We start from the raw sequence: 12,239 nt of genomic DNA, 5'->3' as shown, positions 1-12,239 counted from the left end.
CTGGACCTAATTTTAGGGAATGATGCCATGCAAGTGGCAGTAGTGTCAGTGGGGGAGCATTTTGGTGATAATAACTATAACTCGATAAGATATAAAATAGTCATGGAAAAGGTCAAAGATAGACCGGAAATAAAGTTTAAGGAGCAGTGGGAGTCATTCAAAAGGGAAATAGAATACAGGGCCAACATCTTCCTGTAAAGGATAAGACCAAAAAGTTCAGAGAACCCTGGATATCAAGGGATTGGGCAAGGAAAGAAAGGGAGGCTTATGGCAGATACAGGGCCTCAAAACAGCGGATGCCCTAGAGGAGCACACATAGAGCGGAGGGAATGGAGGAGAGCACTTTAAAAAATTAGGAGAGCGAAGAGGGGACATGAAAAAAAACTGGCAGGCAAAATAAAGGAAAATCCCAAGGTGTTTTATAAGTATTTCAAGTGCAAGAGAATAGGGTCCATTAGGGACCAAACTGGCAGTCTTTGTGTGGAGGCGAGAGATGTAGGTGAGGTATTAAAAACATATTTTGCATCTGTGTTCACTATGGAGGAGGACGATGTAGGTATTGAAGGAGGGAGGACTGTGATATAATTGGACAGATTGGCATTGAGGGGGAGGAGTTGTTAGCAGTTTAAAAGTGGATAAATCTCCAGGCCCAGATGAGATATACCCAAGGCTACTCTGTGAGGCAAGGGAGGAGACTGCAGGCACTCTGATGCTAATTTTCAAATCCTCTCTGACCACAGGAGAGGTCATGATGTGGAGATGCCGGCGTTGGACAGGGGTAAACACAGTAAGAAGTTTAACAACACCAGGTTAAAGTCCAACAGGTTTATTTGGTAGCAAAAGCCACACAAGCTTTCGGAGCTCCAAGCCCCTTCTTCAGGTGAGTGGGAATTCTGTTCACAAACAGGGCATATAAAGACAGAGACTCAATTTACATGAATAATGGTTGGAATGTTCTGGTCACCACAATATAGGAAGGATGTAATCGCACTAGGTAGGGTGCAGAGGAGATTCACCAGGATGTTGCGTAGGCTGGAGCATTTCAACTACTAAGAGAGGCTGGTCAGGCCGGGGTTGTTTCTCTTAATGCAGAGACGACTTGAGGGTGGGACCTGTTTTAGGTGTACCAAATTATGAGGGACATAGATAGGATAGATAGGAAGAAATGTCTCCCCTTAGTAGAGGGGTCAATAACCTGGGGGCATAGATATAAAGTAAGGGGCAAGAGATTGGGGGGATTTGAGGAATAACTTCTTCACCCAAAAGGTGGTGGGAATCTGTAACTCACTGCCTGAAAAGGTGGTAGAGGCGGGAATCCCTCAATATTTAAAAAGCATTTTGATGAGAATTTGACACTCTGTAGCATACAAGGCTACAGACCAAGTACTGGAAACTGAGATTAGAATGGATAGATGCTTCATGGTTGACGCAGATACAATGGGCACCCTTCTGTGCTGTGAAACACTATCGCCAAAAACTTGCTGCCATTCATGCCAGTGGGATCTTACGGCCCCGCCAATGGTGCACCCCTGTCACTGGTTTCCCAGTGGTGAGGAGTGCGTTCAATAGGAAACCCCGTTGACAACAGCAGGACCATAAGATCCTGCCGCCGGCAAGCCGCACGCCGCTTGCCACCATGAAACACACCACAGAGGGGGAAAAAATTCCCACCCTATGACTTAGTTACAGCACTATTTCATCTGATATGAAACAAATCCAGCATAGGAAGTTCATCCTAATTCTGTGCTTGGCAGTATGACCATAATGTGCCAGTGGCAGTATGGTTTAAGAGGTTTTGCCAATTACTGAAATCACTTGTTGAGTTGTATTTATAGTCAGACCACACTGAAGAAGATACTTCTTCAATATTACTTGGTCTATGATAACACACAATGTTACATTTAAACATTAAAAATAAATGTTATTGAATTAACACAAATAATATGACACTTTCATCGTTCAAATAACATTATAGTATGTGAACATTACAATGCATTATAACTGTCTGTTTGAACCTACTTCCTTTCACTTTGCAGCTCATCCTTCCTGTTTTTCACTTCATAGTATTTCTTGTCAAGATCCTCTACTCGTGCTTTTACTTCAGCCAGATCCTGATCCAGTTTCTAATGAACAAGAAATAGGTTCATTGCATCATGAGAAGTTACAAAACAAAGACTCCTACCATTCCCCCTCTAAGCCACACCATCCTGACTTGGAACTATATCATTGCTGCTGGATCAAAATCCTGGAACCCCCTTCCCAACAGCACTATGGGTGTACATACACCACATGAACTGCAGTGGTTCAAGGCAGCAGCCCACCACCGCCTTCTCAAGGGTAATTAGGGATGGCTCTAACCAGTGATGGCCATATTGCATGAAAGAATTTCTTTATAAAAACCCATCGAGGAACAATGAGCAAGACGCAACAGAATCTTAAGATCCATGGTGATTTGCTACATCTGTACAACATTGGGTTGATCAGGGCCACGTCTGCCACCAGATATTATGGCGGGCAATCGAAGAGAAGGAACTCGAGGAGCAGGTTGTACATGAAAAATGCATCTCAATGTCATACCAGTAGCAACAAACCCAATTCCCCATACCTAACAATGCTACACCTTGCCTTACTCTGTCACTTACCATCAAGCATCCATATGGCCACAATGCAAAAATACAAGTTGCTACAAGATCAACGTTCCAAATTGGATTAGTAAATGAAAATCCTATTTCATACCATGAAATGCAAAAAAAAATACAAAAGTCAATTAGTTGTCCTTGAACATTCTCTTGCTACCATTCTTCCACATTGCCTTTGCTTGCCTGAAGTGCTTCTATGTGGTACAACCTCAGTCAGTGCAGCAGGTTGCCTATTTTCTGTGAAGGTGACTGCAGGTGGCCTTAGAGGATGAACTTGAGCAGGTGTTGGCCTAGAAAGCCAACCTATGGATTGTTCCATCTCTACGTGGGCAGCAGTCTGGGCTGGTTGACTAACGGGCAATGGGAAGGGAACAGGTGAAGTCGCAGGGATAGGTGGACAAATGCTGTCTTCCGGAGAGAGGACAACATGAGCAGGTGTCTTGTGCCATCATTGTAGCCAGGCTGGGTCCAAATCCAGGAACATTCCTCTCAGAAGCACATGAATGGCTGTGGTTCAAGAAAGTGGCTCACTGCCAACTTCTCAAGGACAATTAAGGTTGGGTAATAAATGCTGGTCTTGCAACTGATGCCCAAACTAAAACAGATGACAAAAAAGTCAATTTGTGCCCAGTGTCTCAGCACATGCAGATCCAAGCTAATCTATCCTCAGAGATATGCGCAATGTCAGTATGAGCTGGTGGCTGCAGGTGAGAAATCAAGTCTGTCTTCATCTTCACTCACTCCTTGGTGCTCCTCCAATGCCTGACAAGGATGCCTTGTGTGCAGTGTCAGCACCCTTACCACTGAACCAGAAGCTCCGGGTTCAAGTCCAATGCAGAAATTATTGGCTACAGGAGTGTTCAACGCGATTCAACAGGCTGATAATCAGCTTGGAAATCCTTCCACTACTTCCCCGCATATTCCTCGAAAGGTTAAACTATGGGTGTGGAGATACACAAAGGAGAGAGACTGCCTGACAAGGTTAGAAATCTTGGGTGCCTAAAAGGAAAGAGGCACAACTGTTTTGTGCCAAAAGGAAGAAAGTAAGAGGTGGCAGCTTACATGACCTGTAGCTTGTAAACCAATTGCAGACGAAGTGAGACATGAGCAGGAGGATATTTGTGATGATACCATCACCTTCAAAAGTTTCAGCCCTGTTGCAAGCCATAGTCTCAACAATGGACATCGCAATACTAGACAGTACTATATCCTCTGTGAGGGGGTTAGGTCATGCGGTTGAGTGCATATCCCTTCACCCGCCAGCTCCTGCCACCACCAGTTGTGCGTCATATTGTCCTGTCAGTGAGTGCTGTGTAATCTGCTTGGTTGATGTGGGTTGATGTTGACGTGGAATCAGCTAGCAGGGTGCAACCTCTGTGATGCAGATGTGAGGCCTCCTGCATGTGCACCTGCATTTATTGAGACAAACAATTTTAGGAATTAAGCCAAATTAATTCAAATTATTGATAGGCAAATGAGGTGGCTCATGCATCTGGTACGTTATGGAATTTGAAGGTACATTCACGGACCTTGATCACCTATGTATGGTCATGGAACCTCTTGCAGTACTGCATACAGGTCCTGGGGGTTTGACTCCTGCTGTTCACCCCCAGTTACCTGCTCCCAGAGCCTTTTGAACATGTGCCTGGGGGGGTTCCTTCTGCCCTCCTTGCAGGTACAAGGCAGACCTCCTCCTTTCCACCTCCATCACCAAGATTTGCAGCGCAGCATCAAAAGTCCTGGAGCCTGCTTTCTCCCTATCGTGCCATTCCTCATTCTTTTCCAAGTCAGATTCTCTTCAAATACAATGGGCAGGACAGTGACACAGTGGTTAACACTGCTGCCTCACAGCGCCAGGGACCCGGGTTCGATTCCCGACTTGGGTCACTGTCTGTGTGGAGTTTGCACGTTCTCCCCGTGTCTGCGTGGGTTTCCTCCGGGTGCTCCGGATTCCTCCCACAGTCCAAAGATGTGCAGGTCAGGTGGATTGGCCATGCTAAATTGCCCCTTAGTGTCAGGGGGACTAGCTACGGTAAATGCCATGAGGTTGTGGGGATAGGACCTGGGTGGGATTGTGGTCAGTGTAGTCTCCATGGGCCAAATGGCCTCCTTCTGCACTGCATGATTCTATGATCTATGAACTCCCAGAACCTGCTCCAGTCACAACATACCTCCCCTTTAAGGAGTATAAGTGAGCTTTTCAATTGGTGCTGGCCACTCAACATACTGGCCCCTTGCTCAAGTGTCCAGTCATTTTTAAAAAATTGTTCGTCCTGGCTAAACACAGAGATCATGGTAATGTTCAGGCAGCACAACGTTGTTGTGCTAGATGCATTGTGATCAATGAGCTGGGGTTAATCATTCATCAAGATCCAAACAGCCACCGGAGTGTGGCGACTAGGAGATCTTCACAGTAACTCCATTGCAATGTTAATGTAAGCCTACTTGTGACACTAATAAACAAACTTTTTTTTTAATTGCCCATTTTGGGGGTTATCCAATTAAGCCCCACAATATCTGCTCAATGGTACATTGCTTATTGCCTGAAGAGGGTCAGGCTCTCACTTGACTGCTGGAGATTCAGATGCCTGAGAAGAGAAGGTGGACAGTTGGTAGGGAAGGCAATAGCATGTTAATTCCAGCCACCAAACTGGAGCCACCTTAATACTGGGAATTCTATTTCATCAACTTGGTTATGAGTATAAATTCTGTGCAAAATTCTCAACAGAATGGTAAAGAAGTGCTGTGAAGCCAAATAGTAACTAATGCTCAGTGGCATAGAGTGAGAAAATGCAGGCTGAAATTTCGAGCACCGAGAGATCAAGCCTCTATCGAGGGTAGTTCCAGCAGGTATCTTGCAGCTGAGAAATAAAATACAGATGGACAAACGCCTTGACAATAAATTTTAAGAGTAAGTTTCACATTTCTCACTGCGAAGCAAGGATTTTTGCCTACAAGATGTGGATGTCAGCATTCAGGTTGCCAAATGAGTGGCATGGTTTCCCAACCATTTAAATTATCAAAAAGCTGCGACAGCCTGTATCAGAAAAAAACATTCACTGCCGTTGGTAAGGCTGCTTACGTGAAGTCAGATGTTACCTACATGCCTTTACTACAGATGTCAAACTAAGCAAAGATACACAATAAAAGGAAGGTAAACTTATCCAAAAATAACCAGAAAAGGCATGGAATCCAGTAAAGCGTGTAAAAGTCAGAGAAAGTTGAATCATTATAATGAGAACATTTAACATTGTGCATGCAGGAAGAACATAACCATTTAGTAATTTGTTCAAAAACATTTACATAATTTCCAAAGCATAATTCTACATTTCAGAGATCTGCAGTGTTCAGAAAGTTAAAATCTTTCCAAGTTTAAACGTCTTAATATTTCACTCCTCACATCCAGGAAGAACCTGGAAGAACAGTTTCTTCTCTGCTGCTGTTAGACTTTTGAATGGACTTACCTTGCATTAAGATGATCTTTCTCTACACCCTAGCTATGACTGTAACACTACATTCTGCACTCTCTTGTTTCCTTCTCTATGGATGGTATGCTTTGTCTGTATAGCACGCAAGAAACAATACTTTTCACTGTATGCTAATACATGTGACAATAATAAATCAAATCAAATCAAAAACTTGACAACTTTGTTAACTCAATACACAAACTAACTCATTGGCTTTATAACAAAGCAATAGGCTTGCATTTATATACATGTATACTCTTTTAAGATGTCTTAAAGCACTTTGATGTGACTTTTGCATTGTTGCTCTAATGCAAGAAATATCAAAGCCAATTTGAGTACAAGCAACTCCCAAGCGAGCAATTAAATAAACAACCGTTGGTTTTAGTAATTTTTGTTAGGGGTTAAAAGTTGTCCAAGTCACTGGAGAACTCCTATACTCTTCTTCAAATTGTACCATGAGGTCTTTTACACCCAGCTGAGGGGGCAGACAGAGCCTCAGTCTTACTTTTTAACTGAAAGATGGTACCTCCAACTATGCAAAAATTCCCTTAGCACTGTACTGGTAGATAAGCCTAGATAATGCATTCCAATTTTCTGCAGTGGGACATGGGAAATACTAAACCTGGACTCAGAGGGTGATACTCCAGCGTGATATGAGCATTTTTCTGATCTAATGAATCAGAGTACTTTTGTGACCTGTTTAAGCTCATCATAGCAATGCAAATTCCTTTTTCGATTATTTGCTTTATTTCAAATTCCCATCAACATTTTTGGAAGAGAAAAAATGATTTGAACAAGTATTTCTTTTGAACAAAATTCTCACCAAGAAACACCATGCAACACGCAGAAGATAGATGAACATCTCAAATGATCCATTGGTGGTACTAATTACTTACACTGTACTGCTCCAAATTTCTCTCTTTATTGGCTTCTGTATCCTCCAGGTCCTTGGTAATTGCAGCAATTTGTCGTTTTTTATCGTTGATAGCTTGATCGAGTGATTTCAGCTCTTTCTTGATCCATTTATCCCTCTCCTCTTTTGACGTAAACTGACTGCCTCGACCCTGCTTAGCGTACAAATCTGTTCTTTCCTGGGTAGCCTGTGCCAACCTAAGCAGGACAAAAGAAAGAGACTGAGTATAAACCAAAAGATTGCCAGTACTACAACCAGTTCCTTCTCAGTATTTCACTTCAGGCCATTAAGACAAAGCGCATTAAGTTAACAACTGTGTTTTTGAAGTCTCTATTCCACAAAAACATAATTTTAAATAAACTGCCGCAAAAACAAAGACCAATTCCCAGCAGTAAAGTCAGATTTATTTTTATTCGTTGCGATTGGGAGCCTTGACAATATTGGATTGATCAATTTATACTGTGCAAATGGTTTTGCATCTGTCAGTTCTGCATTCTGAAGTCTTCCACCTTTACATTATGGGGTGGATTTCACAGCAATGACAACAGTACAAAACTAAATGCTCATCACGAGTCTAGTGGTGCAAGATCTCTTCAACTGCACAGGCAGAAAATGTACTGAGGTCCCAATGGACAAGTTGCACATTAACTCTACATTTCACCCGCAGCACACAAAAGACAAGTTTTTTAAAATTCTTTCATGGGATGTGGGCGTTACTGGCATTTATTGCCCACCAATAATTGCCCTTGAACTGGAGTGGCTTGCTAGGCCATTCCAGGGGGCAGTTAATAGTCAACCATATTACTGTGGATCTGGAGTCAGAGTCACATGTAGGCCAGACTAGGTATGGACAGCAGATTTCCTTCCCTGAAGGATATTGGTGAACCAGATGAGTTTTTGCGACAATCAATGATGATTTCAGTGTCACCATTACTGAGACTGGCTTTCAATTCTGGATTTTATGGATTGATTTTAAATTCCACCATGGAATACGAAAACTATATTTCGCGAGCACTCGTCTGGGTCTCTGGATTACTGGATCAGGGACAAAACCACTACCCAATCTCCCCTCTAACTCCACAACATTCTAAAAACGCTCATGTTCCTTCAACTATGGCTTCGTCATTGAACAATCTGTCACAGAAGAAAAATGCACAACAGAATAATATTTAAACATATGAGTTACTTCCTTAACTTGATGATAAATTATGTTACCTTTGACAATAGAGTTCGATCTAACCGCAGTAATATAGAAATATAAAGTTGACTAAACAAATGGAGATAGTGTCTGTCGGGAAATATTTGCATAAGGTGATTAGCATATCACAAGTTTTAGAGTAGTAATGCAGAAGAGCAAGGAACAATCCAAAGTAGAATATCTGAATTGGAAGAGGGTTAGTTTCATTGGGATGAGAAGGGATCTAGCCAGACCAAAATGGGACCAAAGACTGACAGGAAAATCTGTTTTGGAACAATGGGTGATTTTTGAGGAGATGCTTCAGGTACAGGGTACGTGCATTCAGTGAAAGGTCGTGGACCAAAACCAGGGTTCCTTGGATGATGAGAGAGATAGAGATTATGAAACAAGCAAAAAGGATGAACGATGAATGTCATGGGAATTATTCAAACAAGAAATAGGTGAAGTAAACTGATTGAGAGAAGTGAAGAGGAAAATAAGACAGAGGCGGAATGAGAATGGAATGGCAATCAACATAAAAAAGGAATGCAAAAAATCTTTCACTGAACGCCAAGTGGCTAGCAAGAGGTGGTGCAGTCTTATTAGGGATAAAAAGTGATAGTCTGCTTAAAGGTGTAGGGCAAGGCTAGAACGTGTATTCAAGGAGTTTATGAAGATCGAGAAAGCTGACAAAATATCGGTAGAAGTGGCGATGGTAGAGGTAATAAATGCGGTGAATATTGAGGGGCAGGAGGTACTAGAAAAGCTGGCAATGCTTAGAGTGGCTAAGTTGCCTAGTCCGGATGGCTTGCATTCCAGGGTGCTATAGGAAGTGGGAATAGATCGCAGAAGGGCTTGCCATAAACTTCCAATCTTCCCAGAGATTTGGAGTGACAAATGTGACAACCTTATTCAAGGGTGCAAGGACAGTCCCAGTAACTACAGGCCTGTCAGTTTCATAGTGATGAATTCAAGTTGTAAAAATATATCAGGGGAAAAAAAAAACAGGTACATGGAGTGGTTTGAGTTAATAGCCAACATGGATTTGTAAAAGGCAGATAGATGCGCTTGACTAATCTAATCAAATTTTTTGGTAAATTAAGAGGAGGTTGATGAAGGAAATACGATAAACGTCATCTATATAGATTTGAAGAAAGCATTTGACAAGATAGCACTTAAAAGTGTGATCAACAAAACTGTGGCTCATGGAATAAGGCGGCCAGTGACAGCTTGGATTAAATAAAACTGGCTTAAAGACAAAAAATAGCAAGTTGTAATGTTTATTTTTCCAGACTGGAAAAGGAACATAGTTCCCCGAGGGTTAATGCTATTACCACTGCGTTTTCAATACATATAAATGACTGGAATTCAGAGTAAGTTTGCTCAAAAACCTATATTTAGAGGAGCGGTAATTACGGAGGATGATGCAAAACAACTGCAACAGGACATAGATAGGCTAGCTGCATGGACGGACAAGTGGCAGATAGAATTAAATAGAGAAGTGTGAGATGATGCAGTTTGGCAGAAGAGATAGGAATAGGCATTATAGATTTAATGACACAGCTCTAAAGAATTTTCAGGGACAGAAGGAGCTTGAGGATGCATGTGCATAGACCTTTAAAGATAGCAGGACATACTGAGAGAGCAGTTAGGACCTTAGGATTCATAAATAGAAGTGCTGAAGACAAAAACAAATAAGTTATGCTGAACCGTTATTGAGCTCTGGTTCTGCCCCAACCAGATGACTGCATCCAGTTCTAATCATCACGCGTTAGGAAGGATGTGAGGCTCTTTAAAGGGCGTAGAGGAAATTTACCTGAATGGTTCCTAGGATGGGTAATTTTGGCTACAAGATTAGGTTGGAAAAGGTTGGGTTGTTCTCCTTGAAACAAAGGAGATTGAAGGAAGATTTGATAAAGATTGACAGGTCTATATAAGGTAGAAAAGGAAAAACTATTCCCATTACAGGGTTTTTAAAAAATGAAAGGGGTTGAAAAGACTGCTGCATGGTTCTCCAGTTAGGACCCTTGCTACCATGACTTCTGGTGTGTAAATTCAATGTAAATTTGATATTGTGCAATGAGAAGGGGTTAATTAATTATCTTGTTGTGTGGGATCCTTTAGGGAAGAGTGACCATAACACAAGGGAAATCTTCACTGTTTAGATTTAGAATTCGAGTCTCAAAGGAAAATACAAAGGTACAAGGGGTGAATTGTCTGCAATAAATTGGGTAACATCATTGAAAGGCATGACAGCACTCAGCCAATGGATAATATTTAAGGAACAAATGCATACATTGCAACAATTATACATTCCTTTCTGGCCCAAAAACAATAGGCCAAGTAGCCCAGCCATGGCTTGCAAAAGAAATTAAGGATAACATTAGAAGCAAAGAGGAAATTAGTATTAGTTAAAAAATGTGTTGGTGAAATTAATGGGACTGAAAGCTGATAAATGCCCAGGGCCTGATAATCTACATCCTCGGGTATTAAAGGAGGTGGCCATGGAAATAGTGGTTGTCATCTTCAAATATTCTGTAGATTCTGGAACAGTCCCAGCAGACAGAGTGGCAAATATAACCCCATTATTTAAAAAATGCTGGTAGAGACAAAGCAGAGAATTGCAGAGCAATTTAGCCTAACCTCAGCAGTAGGGAAAATGCTAGAATATATTATAAAGAATGTGATAACAAGTCACTTAGAAAAGATCAATGGGATTAGACAAAATCAACATGGATTTATGAAAGGCCAATCATGCTTGACAAACCTATGGAGTTTTTCCAAGGACGCAAATTGTAGAATAGATAAGTGAGAACCATTGGATATGGTGTTTTTGGATTTTCAGTAACACCCCACATAAGAAACGAAAGCGCATGAGATTGGGGGGAATATAATGGCACAGGGGGTCACGGTCCCAGAATAAGGGGTAGGCTAGTTAGCTCTGAGATGAGGAGAAATTTCTTCACACAGAGGATGGTGAATCTGCACATAAGGGTGTGGAAGCCAAATCACTAAATATATTTAAGAAATAAATATATCAAATTCTAGACTCTGAAGACTTCAAGGGGCGGGTGGCACAATGGCACAGTGATTAGCACTGCTGCCTCACAGCGCCAGGGACCCGGGTTCAATTCCAGCCTTGGATGACTGTGTGGAGTTTGCACGTTCTCCCCATGTCTGCGTGGGTTTCCTCCGGGTGCTCCAATTTCCTTCCACAGTCCAAAGATGTGCAAGTTAGATGGATTGTCCATGCTAAATCGCACCTTAGTATCCAAATATATGTGGGTTAGGTGGATTAGCCATGGTAAATGTAAGGGGTTACAGGGATAACACGGCGTATTGGATCTAGGCAAGATCTCTTTCGGAGATTCGATGCAGACTCAATGGGCCAAATGGCCTTTTTCTGCAACGTCGGGATTCTACGGTTCAATGGCCTGGGGAGAGCGCGGGAATATGGTGTTGAGAGGACCAACCATGATCATCTTGAATGGCGGAGCAGGTCGGATATGCCAAATGGCTTACTTCTGGCTCCTACTTTCTATGTTTCAAGGAACTTTGCACTTTGTTCTGGAAGTTTCTGTATTCCTGGCAGGTCAGTTCAAAGGTCAAACTGCTAACTGAAGTAGTACTCCAATATATTGACTTCATGATGTTATGGTTCAGGTCAGAAACTCCACAATGTTTTATGAAGTCCGCCTGGATCATAAATTCTGCATCTTGAATTTGGCTAGAATAAGCATGATATGGTTCACCTCAGGTATGATTCAAATAACCCACTAAGGAGTTTTTATCAAAAAAAGTGTATTTAAGAATATAGTCAACATGTATGGAAAGAAAATTAGCAATAACTTTCATCAATTACAAACAAAAACAAAATCACCACAATAATGTATAACCCTTAACAAATGTATGTATGGTGGTCCAATCAAAACCAAGCTTCCTTTAGACAAAACCCTTTAAACAGGTTCAACACAGCAAAGTCATGCCATACTGGAATTGAATCCTTTGGATGAATTCTGCAGTTCTCTTAATAGGCTCAGGAC

General features: G+C 41.8%; 1 protein-coding gene across 1 annotated transcript in view; it reads right to left on the bottom strand.

The window, feature by feature from the left end:
- smc3 (structural maintenance of chromosomes 3) overlaps positions 1-12,239 on the bottom strand; it is a 94,446-nt gene that overhangs the window by 38,101 nt on the left and 44,106 nt on the right. The window contains exons 13-14 of the mRNA XM_078223190.1: positions 7,003-7,216; positions 2,020-2,123 (exon numbers count right to left, since the gene is read on the bottom strand). Coding sequence (XP_078079316.1) covers positions 2,020-2,123; positions 7,003-7,216 — 318 coding nt within the window. The remainder of the gene's footprint in view (positions 1-2,019; positions 2,124-7,002; positions 7,217-12,239) is intronic.

The sequence above is a fragment of the Mustelus asterias genome, chromosome 11 (assembly GCF_964213995.1).
Source record: "Mustelus asterias chromosome 11, sMusAst1.hap1.1, whole genome shotgun sequence".
Lineage (NCBI taxonomy): Eukaryota > Metazoa > Chordata > Chondrichthyes > Carcharhiniformes > Triakidae > Mustelus > Mustelus asterias.
The sequence above is the reverse complement of the archived record's forward strand: the minus strand, read 5'-3'. Positions and strand labels throughout refer to the sequence as shown.